Source organism: Phacochoerus africanus, chromosome 1 (genome assembly GCF_016906955.1).
Source record: "Phacochoerus africanus isolate WHEZ1 chromosome 1, ROS_Pafr_v1, whole genome shotgun sequence".
Classification (NCBI taxonomy): domain Eukaryota; kingdom Metazoa; phylum Chordata; class Mammalia; order Artiodactyla; family Suidae; genus Phacochoerus; species Phacochoerus africanus.
In genome coordinates this window covers 283,451,665-283,465,028 of record NC_062544.1, presented here as the reverse complement: position 1 = coordinate 283,465,028, position 13,364 = coordinate 283,451,665, and the positions used below count along the sequence as shown (strand labels likewise).

At 50.6% G+C, this 13,364-nt stretch overlaps 1 protein-coding gene across 1 annotated transcript in view; it reads right to left on the bottom strand.

Annotated features, from left to right (window-relative positions):
- Positions 1 to 217: 217 nt before the first annotated feature.
- Positions 218 to 13,364, bottom strand: part of PCP4 (Purkinje cell protein 4) — a 66,572-nt gene continuing 53,425 nt past the window's right edge. Inside the window, exon 3 of the mRNA XM_047796883.1 lies at positions 218 to 627. Within this exon, the coding sequence (XP_047652839.1) occupies positions 500 to 627 (128 nt within the window). The 3' untranslated portion in view covers positions 218 to 499. The remainder of the gene's footprint in view (positions 628 to 13,364) is intronic.

Here is a 13,364-nt window from a genome sequence, read left to right as displayed (position 1 = left end):
ATCACCATCACCAGTCAGTAGTTAGTACTCTCCAAATGAGCTGGGCACAGGGAGCACGCGGCTCCTATTCTCAGCAGGAAGGTTCCTCACAGAAGGTACCAGGTTCCCGCTCTAACCCTTAGAGGGAGAGGAAAATAGACATCTGGCCTGCAGTCACTTCCAATAGTGGTAACTTCCCAAGTTCACATACAGGGAGAGATGGAGGCGGACACTTTAATCACACATCTTAACCACATTTTATTCCAACGTCAAGGAAAATAAATCGTTGCAGGGGGAATGACAGTGGAGGTAAACAGAGATGAAGCCACTCACGGTTGCATTGTCTACACCTTCCTACCAGGGTATAAATAGCACGGTCTCTGTACATGCATTGCGGGACGGCTGTGCGTGTGGGAATAGTGTGCAGGTCATTTCTCTCAAGGGTGTTGCTTTTTTTAATTTTTTGACAGATGATGGTTGGACATGGTGTCTCCTGGCAGACTAGGAAGGGGCTCTCCCGCTAGGACTGGGACCCAGCCTTTTTCTTCTGGAATTTTCTGAATTGCGACTGAATGGCCACCGCCGCGCGTTCTGTCTCGGGCGCGTCCATGTCGATGTCAAATTCCTCCTGAACCTTCTTCTGCCCATCTGGAGCGAGAAAACACAGACACAAGGCAATCACTGAGCTGCGCGCAGGCAGACAGACAGCAGCTCTGGATCGACCAAGCCGCCGGGGCACCACGTGGTACCACCCCCCAGCCCAAGACCTAGTTTGCAAAGTACAAGCCAGTGGAGCATGTCCTGAGCCTCATCAGAGCTCAGAAGCAGATGTCTTTTGAATGCCTAGGCTCTCCACCTGCCGAGAGAGACAGTGAAACTCAAAGACCCAGTCTCAACCTCAGATATTTTCTGTGCATGATTTTCTGTTTCTCATGGCTCCGTTTAATATTAGGATGAACGGATACACACTACTAGATATAAAGGAGATAAACAACAAGGACCTACTTGTATAGAACAGAGAACTACACTCGATATCTTGTAATAACCTATAATGGAATAGAATCTGAAAGAATATGTATGTATATACTGAATCACTTTGCTATACACTTGAAACTAATACGACATTGTGAATTAACTATACTTCAATAAAAAAAAAATTTAATGCTAGCAGTGCTATTAACTTCCCCTAGTTTCTTACGTCAGTGTAATTTAAATAGTGCCCCAGACATGGACACAATGGTACCTGATACTCAGAACAGCTCGAGTTCACGGAATCATTGAGTTTCTATGCGTACACACTTCTGTTCCCAAGGAGAGCTTCTTATCGAATGAGGGCTTCTGTTTTTATCATTGTCATAAACGGGTGACACCATTTGACCTTCAAAATTAGGCTGGACTTTCACGAGTCTTAAATGTTTTGTTCTAATGAGGTAGGCTTAGCATTTGTTTGCTAAGATAGAGGATTGAACTCATTCGGTTCAGATCATTGAAAATAGGATACAAGCCAAAGTGAAGTGGCCACATGGATGGATTGTCCCTTTGTGCTGTGTACCTTTGCAGCCAAACCCTAGAAACAAATCAACAAAGCCCTCTTGTCACAGAAGGGAAGAATCTTCAAAACTCCTTCAGTCCAGTGAAGCTGATCATCAGAATCATTAAAGGCTTTTATTTAATGCAGACTTGGGGCTGCGTCTTGGCATGGCCACAGCGGGAAGGGTCCTGAGAGAGAGATCAAGCTGGACAAATCAGCATCACTGGGGGTAGGCCAGACAGCCCTGCTTTTTCAAAAAGACTCTCAGGTGATTCCAAGATGCAGCTGGAGTGGAGATCTAGCTACTTGGCTTTGGATGGAGCAGCAAACAAGGTCCTGGGGTAAATTCCTGGGGGAACTGGGGGCAGAAGGCACCACTTAGCACCAGGGTCATGAGCATCCCTGCCAGCTTGGGCTTGCGCCTGGAGCAGAGGGGCTGGACAGGGTGAGGAGCATGTCCAGCTGGGGGATGGGAGAATCTGGGGCATTGGGGACAGGAGAAGCCCCAGCCAGGGAGCAAGGACAGGGCTCTACCCCTGACTTTGTGACCAAGCAGCTGAGTTCATCCCTTAACCTATCTGTGCTCCATTCAGAGGGTTGTGGACCTTGGGATCACCTGCAAGTAGGCAGGTGCCGTCTCTCCTGCTTACTCTGTCCTGTTCTCTCGCTCCCTCTCTCTCTAGATGCATCTGGTTGCATGACATTGCCTTTGCACATCCTTTGGCAGGCTTCCCCCAGTTTTCCCAGAGACTAAGCAGGTTCTGCCTGGGGCCCTCTGATCCCACCTCCAGCTGGGAGGAGAGGACGCTGGTTTTGTAAGCCTTGCCTGACTGCTTGGTCCGTGACCTAAATCAGTAGAATTATTTCCCTCTATCCCAGGTGGACTGTCACGGCCCATAAACATAGAGATTTTGAAGGCACTGAGGTCCAGAGACAATTTGGGGGCGATATTTTTTAACCCATGAGAGCCCAGATGACTTGGAGAGTAGGCTTGTCTCTTGCTGCATCGGATTCCTGTTCCCACTGTAATCCACACAGCAGGGCCCTTTCTTCAGAGAGTCTCTAAGAGGCAAGGCCGGAGTTCTTGTTGCGGCTCAGTGGTAAAGAACCCCGACTAGTATCCAAGAGGACGCAGGTTTAACCCCTGGCCTGGTGAAGTGTGTTAAGAATCCAGCATTGCCGTGAGCTGTGGTGTAGGTTGAAGATGTGGTTTGGAGCCCAAGTTGCTGTAGCTGTGGTGTAGGCTGGCAGCTGCAGCTCCAATTCAACCCATAGCCTGGGAACTTACATATGCCTCAGGTGTGGCCCTAAAAAGACAAAAAAGAAAAGGGGAAAAAAGAGGCAAGGCCATCAGGAGGGCTGGGAGTTTCCTAAGGCTCAAGTTCATCCTTTGAAAATGTTTCACTAAGGTTATCCTGTGAGCCCGGGACTAGAGCATGAGGATCTGGCAAACCCGAAATGCAGATGACTCCAGCTCACCGGCCCACGACAGGAGGAAAAGCAGTAGCTTCTGCACCAAGAACTACCCTAAGACAGTTTGGAGTCCCATGTCCTTTTCCTGTCAGAGGAACCCTTGCATCTACTGGACCATGAATGCAAAGGGAGAAACGAGCCCTGATGCAAAAGAAGATGGGAGATCTCGCTTTCAGATTTAAATGTTGCTGCAGTCTGAGGTTTTTGAACAGCCTGGCTCCTCTTTCTCCTTTTCCAATAATGGAAGAAAACAGCAATATTATTTCTCGACACTTGATGAATGAAGATGCAGAAAATTATGTATATTTAGGGAATATATAATGAGACTGTAAGGACAGGTCATAAAAATGAATTTCACAATTAGGTCTTAAACTCATATCTTCAGCCTAAGGTGATTTATAGATTCCTCCCTCGTTTGGAAAATAGTCCAGTGTTTAAAAAAGAAACCACTAATCATTCAGGAATCGTTACTTTCCTTTTACTTTGTGGAGTCAAGCATTTCTTGGGGAAGGTCTGCCATGGTTACCTCTTCTGCTGAGCTGACCAGGGATGTGCAGAGCAGGAGGGGACCTGGATTGCAGTGGAGACAACGAATTAAATTCAGTGGCACAGGGTTCAATGCAAACGATGTGAGTCCTGGAGACGGCTCCATGTGGTCCTGCCCTGAGCATCCCAGACTCAGCAGGAGCGAAGGGACGGTGGAGGAGAGCAGGCAGAGGACGACAGCTGGTGTCCGGAGCCCTGGACCCTGCAGGAATCCCAGACACCCAGCTGCCTGACAAGGCTCCCTTCCCATCACCTGCGTGGTGGTGACAACGGAGGGGTGCAGGGTGGCCGTATGAAAGCTGAGCCTCCAGGGCAGAGGCGGGATGCTCACTGGCAACAGCAGCTAAAACCAAGAGAGAGGACCTCAGCCATGCTGCTGGGGACAGAACGGGTCCTGGGAGGGTGTGCTCCCTGTGGGGGGAGTGTGCCCCCCCCCATCACGGCTCTCCATGGGGCGATGGCTGTCTTATTCCGTGTCCTGCTCTCCTCCTGGTGTGTGGCCCATCACCCACTGCTCTGTAAGGGTGAGGACTTCTCTGTCTTGTTCCAGCAGCTCACGCAGGGCACATAGTAGGTGTTCAGTGAGTGAACATGGGTTGCAAATGAGCCCGTGCATTAGTAACACAGGCAGCTGTGCAGTGCGGGCCTTTATCCAGAGGACCACAAAAAATCGGTCACTCTGGGTGGTACCCAGCTCATTTCCGTGTATAGGGGACACGCAGCCCCTCTTCCACCACCAGGCCTCTAAAGGACCAGGCCAGGAGGCAGCAGGGCTAAGCCTCCATGGGTCACCGGCCGCAGGTGACATGGTGAAGAAGATGGGAGATTTCTTCCCCAGATGGAAACGTGGCCACTTAGAATGACGTCAGGCCGTGTCGTCTAAAGAAATGCAGGGAGCAGTCAGGGCCCTGGTGGGGAGAAGAGTGACCCAGGCATGCAGAGGTGGGCCCCTTCAGACACTGGCACTGATGGTGGCTACTGGTGGTGGCTTCTCCCACCAGGGAGGTCCGGGTGGGCTTTTAAGCCTCTTCAAGCCTAGAGGGGCACCTGCCGCCAGCACCAGACCATGGAAGAAACAGGCCTCGTGTCAGGCAGACAGCGGCCTCCGGCCTCCTGGGGGGAGGGCTGACTCCCTCCCAACCCTCAGACCCTCCCGTCCCAGGTGAGGCAGCCGACAGCAGTCAGGATGTGGGTCCAGGTGAGGGCGGACCGGGGGTCTCCGCCGGCTCCGTGGCTCTTGGGGAGGTTCCGGCGTACTTCTCTGAGTCTCGGTCTGCTCATCTCAAAAGTGAAAAGGGAAACCGTTCTTTTTGTTTGGTTGGTGGGTTTTTTTTTTTTTTTAATGAAGTAGCGGGGTTTTTTTGTTTTGTTTTGTTTGTTTTTGTTTTTGGTTTTTTTTTTTTTTTTTTTTGGAAACTGTTTTTAAAAGCCTGCTCCACTTAGCTACGAGCATCGTGGGCAGCTCAAGGCTACTGCTTAAGTTAAACCCAGGCGGGTGGGGTGTGGGAGAAGGATGTGGGCAGTCACGTGGTTCTCTGGCCCAGCCAGGTCCTGCACCTGCTCAGAGGTGAGACTCACTGATGCTTGGGCCCATGCGAAGGGGAAGGGAATGCTTTCCTAGGGCTGGCCATGCAGCCATCAAACCCAGCCTCACACAGCCTCTTGCGTGGCAGGTGGCATTTGCTAGGCTGGCATCAGCGTGGCCCCCACTCAGCAGCATCAGGCACAGAGGTGCCTACACCTAAAGACGGGCACAGCCCACGGCTCCCAGAGCCTGGGAACATCTACCGGGGCAGCACAAGGGAAGGGGAGTGCCCGCCTCCGCAGCTGCAAGGCCCCGAGGGTGCCAGGCTCTGCACAGCTTCTCTGGCTGAAGGGACAGAAGATCTAAGTGAGCTGCGCAGGGGCACGAGCTGTCCTCACTTGCAGGTCCCCCTGCAGCCAAGCCCTGTGTCCTCTGCCACTACTTCATGAAGACACCGGCCGGCTCCTATCAGCCCTGAGAGGGGGCTGCACCTGACATTTTTATTCAGGATCCTGCTGTCTGAAGCAGACAAAGTGTATTGGCATGTGCTTCCCTGCAGTGGCTTTTGAGCCTGCGCGGGCAGCATTTCACCAGAGCACGTTGTAAACTGTCCGGGGTCGCTCGGTCGATATCGTTTGTAACTGTCTGGGGTCCTGGAATTTTCTCATTTCTGCATGTTCCCCCATGAAGGAGGAGCTGACCAGGGAGATGGTCAAGAGATTATTCAACCCCATCAGCTGGTTTAATATAAAAAATGGTGATTACGGGAGTTCCCACTGTGGCTCAGCAGTAACGAACCCAGCTAGGATCCCTGAGGATGCGGGTTCGATACTTGGCCTTGCTCAGTGGGTTAAGGGTCTGGAGTTGCTGTCAACTGTGGTGTAGGTTGTAGGCTCGGCTCAGATCCCACCTTGTTGTGGCTATAGTGTAGGCCAGCAGCTGCAGCTCCTTTTCACCGTCTAGCCTGGGAACTTCCATATGCTGCAGGTGCAGCCCTTAAAAAAAAAAGGTGACTACCAGCTCCCCCAGAGAATGAGAGGAAAACCAACTTGCTGAATCTATAACTCTAGAGGTGTGAGCAGGACCCCGTAAATGCAAAACAGACGGGCCAGGCGCCCTGCATAAGCCCTTCAGATTCACCCAAAGCCGGCGAGTCCATGCACGGGAGCACCTGGTCTCAGAGCATGAGGCAGTCTGAGGAGGTGAGAATGGAAATCTGCCAGGCGGGGCAGCTGGCACCACGCACCACCTTATCTGGCTACCTCTCTGTTACCCAGCTGCCCACGTCTCCAGCCATCTTCTCTCTCAGAACCAAGGGCGCAACTGCAAAACGGTCCCAAGCAATTAGACTTTTCTCCTGGGCAGATATTCCATCAACCCATCAGGGCGCAGCTCAGCGCACTGCCGATGGCCCCAGCCTGGCGAAGAAACGGGGCTCCCTGGGGATCTGTGCTGCAGGGACCCCCCCCCCCAGGAAGGAACCCGTTCGTACGCAGATCCACTCTGTGCAGGGCTCCGGCTATTTCGTAGGCTGTTTCCCTGAAACACTGCCTTTCCCTTGCAGAAACTGGGCCGGGAAAGGGCCTTGCTATTCTGCATTTAATGATGTCATGGGAGAAAGCCCTTCTCAAAGACGTCGTTGTGATCGGAACTAGTCTCCGCTGAGCATTAAACCGATCCTCCCTGGATTTTCTTTTACAGGTCATTTGATGGCAAATGGGAAACAGAACCGCATAAATATAGAAGGAACACACCATTACTAGGTGAAAGCAATCCCAGATGGATATTACAAGGGCCTGATAGTGTCATGGAAATCCATCGAATGGGAAAAGGCTTGGATAGACTAAAGCCCCATTGCATGAATCTGTGCTGAGAAAACACAAAGTCTGTCTGGAGGAGGAGGAGGTATCAGATCAGCCCTATAGCCCATACAGGTTCTTACTGAGCACCTGCATTAACCTGTATAACCTGTAGGGTGGCCGTCACAAAATGCCACTGACCAGGTGCCTTAAACAGAAGATATTTATCTTCTCACAGTTTTGGAGGGGCAACCCGAGACCAGGCATCAGAGGGTGTGGTTTCTCCTGAGGCCTCCCCTCTTTGGCTTGCAGACGGCCGCCTTCTTGCTAAATCCTCACAAAGTCTGCTGTCTCTTCCTCTTGTCTAAGGACACCAGTCAGACTGGATTACCACCCAGCCTAATGACCTAATTCATTTCTTTGCCTTTTTTTCTTCTTCTTTTTTTTTTGGGGGGGGGGGCTTTTTAGGGCCACACTGGCAGCATAGGGAGGTTCCCAGGCCAGGGGTTGAATCGGAGCTACAGCTGCCAGCCTCCACCACAGCCACAGCAATGCCAAATCCGAGCCGCATCTTCGACCTACACCACAGCTCACGGCAACGCTGGATCCTTAACCCCCGGAGCGAGGCCAGGGATGGAACCCTCATGGTTCCTAGTCGGATTCGTTTCCACTGCACCAGGACGGGAACTCCCATGACCTAATTCATTTTAACTGTATCACCTCTTTAAAGTCCCTAGAGCCCAATCCAGTCAACATTCTGAGGGACTGGGGTTCAGGGCTTCAGCATGTGAATCTGGAGGAAGGGCCTTCAGCCCATCATAAAGCGGCTAGGGGGTGTCTGTAAGAAGGAGGACACCAACAGGGGAGGTAAAGCAAGCACACCAACTAGATCCCACCTAGGCTCTGGACACAATTTCAGCTGGCCAGACTCCAGCACGGGTCAAGGCCCCAGGATCAAGAAAATTTAAGGAGCTGTTAAACCTCAAAATAAACAGAGCCAAAAGGATGGTTCAAATTCACACTCAAGGGCCTCACCCCTCCTTCGCTGTGTCCCAAGCCCCGTCCCCTTTCTCCTTGAGGCCACGTGACCTATCACATGAAACCCTAACTATTAAAAAAGCCCTTGCCCCCATTAGCGGGGAGCCTGGGTTCTCTCTGCTCAGGGCTCCCGGCCCCTCTGCCGGGCGGTCAACCTGCTTGCGATCCCACTGCTCCAGGCTTGGTTTCTCTCAACGCCACCATCCTAACAAAGCCTCGCCTAACTTTGAGGCTTTTTAGGTTTTAACGTAGCTTTGCCTTGTCTGGCTTCCGCGACTGTTTCTGAGCGCGGCAGGAAACACCCGCTGTTCCCATCCTACGAAGTCCCAGAGACCGAAACGGGCCTTGCCCGTGAGCACCCAGTGGGTGCTGGCCAAGGGCTGGTTCAGAATCCACATCTCGCTCCACACATTTGCTTTAATTCCCTGGTATGTCCTTGCTTTCATGTCCTTAGACAGAGGCCAAGTGACAGCCTTCTGCATGGACCAGTTAACATTGCTCAGTGGGGAAGGGGGCAGAATCTTCAATAGTCTGAGTCTAAACATGGGACTCGGTCCTCCAGGTCGGAAACTCTGCTATTTCCCAGGTGGTCCCGGAGAGTTTAGAGCACGTTCTGTTAGTCGGCAAATGGTCTCGAAGGCCTCGTAGGGGCCCGTCACTGTTCTAGGAGCCGAAAGGAAGCAGAGGACAAGCAGAGGACACTGCTCTCTGGGGGAAGAGCACATAAAAAGGCAGATGCTTGACGAAGTCCTAGAATTCCAGAAATTGCAAAAATAAAGCCAGGTTCTGGGCAAGGGAGAGAGAGTGCAGGCTTTAAGGTGGTCAGGTGAGGCCTCTGGGAAGGGGACAGGGTGGCCCGGAGACCCTGCCCCACGGCAAGCCTGAGAGCCACCTGCCTGGACGAGAGGGGCGGCAGGGGCCCTTCGTAGAGGAGAAACCACACTTTCTGAAAAATTATTCTTCACTTGTTGAAAAAGCCATCTTCATCCACGCAGTCACAATCGAAGCGGCAGGCTTGGAAGAATGAGCGTAAATTCTTTAGAAATGCACAGACACGTAGTCACCTAGGGTATCACAGAGCTATGCGTGGCTCTGGCAACCAGCTCAGAATATGATTTTAAAAGCTTGGTGCTCCTGTCGTGGCTCAGTGGTAACGTACCCACTAGCATCCATGAGGACACAGGTTTGATCCATAGACTCCCTCTGTAGGTTAAGGATCCAGCATTGCCATGAGCTGTGGTGCAGGTCACAGACGCAGCTTGGATCTGGCATGGCTGTGGCTGTGGTGTAGGCCGGTAGCTGTAGCTCTGATTCAACACCTAGCCTGGGAACTTCCATGTACCATAAGTTCAGCTCTAAAAAGACTAAAAAAAAAAAAGGGTTTGAAATTTAGCATCATTCCAAAATACAGCATAGTAACCCCCATGCTTGGTCAAAGGAACTCTTAAATCTATTTTTCGCTGAGTTTAACAATGATGCGAAGTCACTGCCTAGAGATTCTGGCAATAATTTGTGAACACAGGGGTCTGTGCGTGCACACACACCCACACACATGCACGCGCGCACGCGCGCACACACACACACACAAACACAGAGGTAAAGGCTTTTGTTTACACATTTACAACGCTCCATATTTTAAGGTTTATTTTATAGAAACAAATTACCTCCTCAGGCCTGCTCCCATGGATCCAAAATTTGCACATAAGCAGTAAACTGGGATTTAATTGTCTGAGTAGGAGTTTGCCTGGATGAGGAGGCGAAACCCAGGCGTGCTATGAAAGGACCTAAATGCTAGCACGCCATCAAGAAATAACAGTCATTTAACTTAAGTATGCCTTGACAACAGGGCGTTTGAATGCCGTGTTTCTTAGCATGTCCTACTGTCTTTCAAAGGACAGTGTTAACTGGGAAAGAATTAACATCTGTCCGTTGATCCGCCCTTGATAATGAAAGCTAGCTGACACAGAGCAATGGGGCTCCCCAGCCCTCTCGGGCACCAGGGCCACTGAATGGCCAACGACAGCCAGGGTGGCTTCCCTCCAAAGGACCCAAACCCAGCCCTCCAGGCAGGGAAAGCGAAGGGACAAATAAGAAAAGCTAGAATTGGAATTTTTATCCCTTAAGCCTCACGTTGGATCAAAACACACCCAGAGAACAAAGCATCTAGTGTTAGGAAAAGGTCAGTTCCTCTCGAGAAAAAAAAAAAAAAATAAATTGGTACCCCCGGTTTATAATGATGCTGGCACAAAGCATCCCTCTAATGAAACGCCAGTAAAAACAAAGGCAGCACGTCCTTGAAAAAGCTGGAAATGAACACACAGAGGCCACAGCACCCTCAGCCAGTTGTTCCCTTGTTAAAACCGCCTCCTTTGCCGGGCGGGAGTGTGGATCCCAGCAAGTCAGCTCTGAGCTCTGAGCTCCAGGCTGTTTCTTGCTCCTGCCTGCTGGCTGGGGATTTATTGAACGGAGGCTACTGGTGCGGAGAATTGCAATTTTCCAGTCTCTGCTAAGCGGCAGAGATTAATGAGCAAGGGTCAGGCATCAGCGGCCGCAGGCAAGGGGGCTTTCTGCCTCCACCACGTTCTCTCTGGCCGCAAATGAAAACATATTTCCCATTTCTCCCATTTAGCACGTTAGCACCCTTTTCATAGTTAGAGGTTTTTTTTTCCCCCTAAGAGAGAGAAATTCTCTTTTGTCCTAAAATAGAGGCGCCCTAAACCCCACCCTCTCCGCTAGTCACCTTGGGTTATGGTGGATGCAAATCCTGGTCTCCTATTATCACCTTGCTCAGAGAAGGTGACTACCAGCTGTGGCATTTAGGTAATCAAATGAATCAACTTGACCATGAGATCAAAATCTTCCCCAAACTCATTAAGTCTAGGAAGAGAACCAAAAAAAATAAAATAAAAAGATAGATGTAAATAACTGGAAAAAAAAAGTGGGTTTTCCATTGGAAAAGCAAAACTGGTTCCTGTTGTATTCGCCTGTGAGGCTGCTTTAACGAACCACCAGAAGCTGTGGGGCTTCAACAGAAGATGTTTATTTGCTCACAGTGCTGGGGGCTGGAAGTCCAAAGTCAAGGTGGCGGCAGGCTTGGTTCCTCCGAGGCCTCGCTCCTTGGTGTGCCATCAGGCATCTGCCTTCTTCCTGTGTCTTCAGCCACTCTTCCTTCTGTGTGTGCATCCTGATTGCTTCTTATCAGGACACCAGGCACCTTGGATTAAGGCCCACCCTAATGACCTCATTTTGTGGAAGTTCCCAGGCCAGGGATCAAACCCATGCCACAGCAGCAACCCAAGCCACAGCCACAATGCCAGATCCTTAACCTGCTGAGCCACGAGGGAACTCCTAAAGGCCATATTTCTAAATACAGTCACATTCCAAAGCGCCGTGGGTTAGGGCTTCAACAGATGAATTTTAGAGGACACCATTCAGTCCATCACGCTAGCCAAAATGCTTACTTTTTTTTTTTTTTCTTTTCAGGGCCACACCTAAGACATATGGAGGCTCCCAGGTTAGGGGTCGCATTGTAGCTACAGCTGCCAGCCTACATCACAGCCACAGCAATGCCAGATCTGAGGAGCCCCATCTGTGACCTACACCACAACTCACAGCAATGCCAGATCCTGAACCCACTGAGCGAGGCTAGGGATCGAGCCTGCAACCTTATGGTTCCTAGTTGGATTTGTTTCTGCTGCGCCACAACAGGAACTCCCAAAATTCTTACATTTTTGAGGTTAAAAAAAAAAAATAGGCTAATGAAGTTTGATGAGAAACAGCTTCACTAGAGAAGGCTCAGATTGGAGTCCTGGGGTGAGATCTGCCTCTCTGAGGTTCATGGTTCTCCCCTGTGTTTGAGATGTGGGTGGTAACGAATGGAGCCTTGCTCCTGTCTTTAGAGACGCTGGGAGAGAGTGGACATTGGCTGTAAAGAGAAATTACAGAGGCAGGGCTAGTCCCTGGGGGGAATAGATGGGGCTGACAGACTGGCTGGCTGGGAACCCACTCATAACACCGTTTTCCTCCACCTGGGAGTAGGATGCGGTTGCCCAGGTACAAGGCCAGCCAAACAGGTGCACCCTGACAGCATCTGAGAAGAAGAAAGTGAGCGCCAGGGGAGGCAACCGAACAGGAAGAGCCCATGTCTGGCAGGCACAGAGGCAGAGGCATGGATAGGGTTTCTCCAGGGCAGCCAGTGGACGTCCACTGTCCTATGCCTGGGGCCACGGGCCAGGCAGCAGCAACAGCACTGGGGCTTCTGCTGGAACAACATGCCATGGGATAAGTGTTAATTTCTATCTTTTTGTCTTTTTAGGCTGCACCCTCAGCATGTGGTAGTTCCCAGGCTACGGGTCAAATAGGAGCTGTAGCCACCTGCCTGCACCACAGCCACAGCAACGCCAGATCTGAGCCGATTCTGCAAACTACACCACAGCTCATGGCAACACAGGATCCTTAACCTACTGAGCGAGGCCAGGGATCGAATCTGTGTCCTCTTGGTTACTAGTCAGATTCATTTCCGCTGAGCCACGATGGGAACTCCTTGAGAATTTCCAGCTCCATTGTTCCTGGCTGTGCACAGTCCAGGCTGGGTCCTCTGCCTCCAAGAAAGGCTATAAGGCTTGGATAGGCTGCAATAAACCCCTTTCAGCTGAATCCGGCAGGGGTGGCTTCTGTTGTCTCTGCCACTATCACCTGTAGGCACACCTAGCTTATAGGGGACAATGGGGGAGAGGGACCCTATGTAAGAAAGCGATGACCCCATGTGCCTGGGGATCAGATAACAGTCTTTTATTTTCTTTGCATATAAAATTCTTTGATACTTGCTGGAGAATAACTTGAGCGAAATCAGGTAAATAAGAACCCTTTCCGATGTGAGGATAACTCATTGGATGTCTCTTTCCCCTTTGGAGCACATGGAAAGAATGAAAATGCCTTCCCAGGAATCAGTAGCTAACTTCCTTAACAGCAAACCACTCATAAAAACCACAGTTTGCCCTCCTTCATAGTCTGACGACTTCAAGCTAGTTGGCGGGATGATGAATAAATAAGTTATCTGACAACTGAGACCTGCTCTCCTTGCAAGCCAGCCAGGGATGTAAGTACTTGAGAAACTTCATTAGCAGAAATGTGTTGCTGCTGAGTCGATTTCTTACTTCAGTTTATCTTCTTTTTCTTTGTTACGAAACCCCTCATTTGGGGCTGAGCACAAGGTTACCCAAAACAAGGTTTCCATCCTCTTTGCTATTGAGTGACCTAGGATCTGATCGGTACAATGTGGGTAGAAATAAAGAAAGCGAACCCTTTGCAGATGCAGATGCAATGGCTGGTGCTTGGGCAGCCATGTTGGACAATAGTCTTATTCTAAGTCTTACTGATGCTCCTTGAAATTATCCTGACTGCTCTCAACTACCTACCTCCAGACATCTTTTATATCAGAGAGGAATAAACATTATGGCTTAAGCAGTACAAA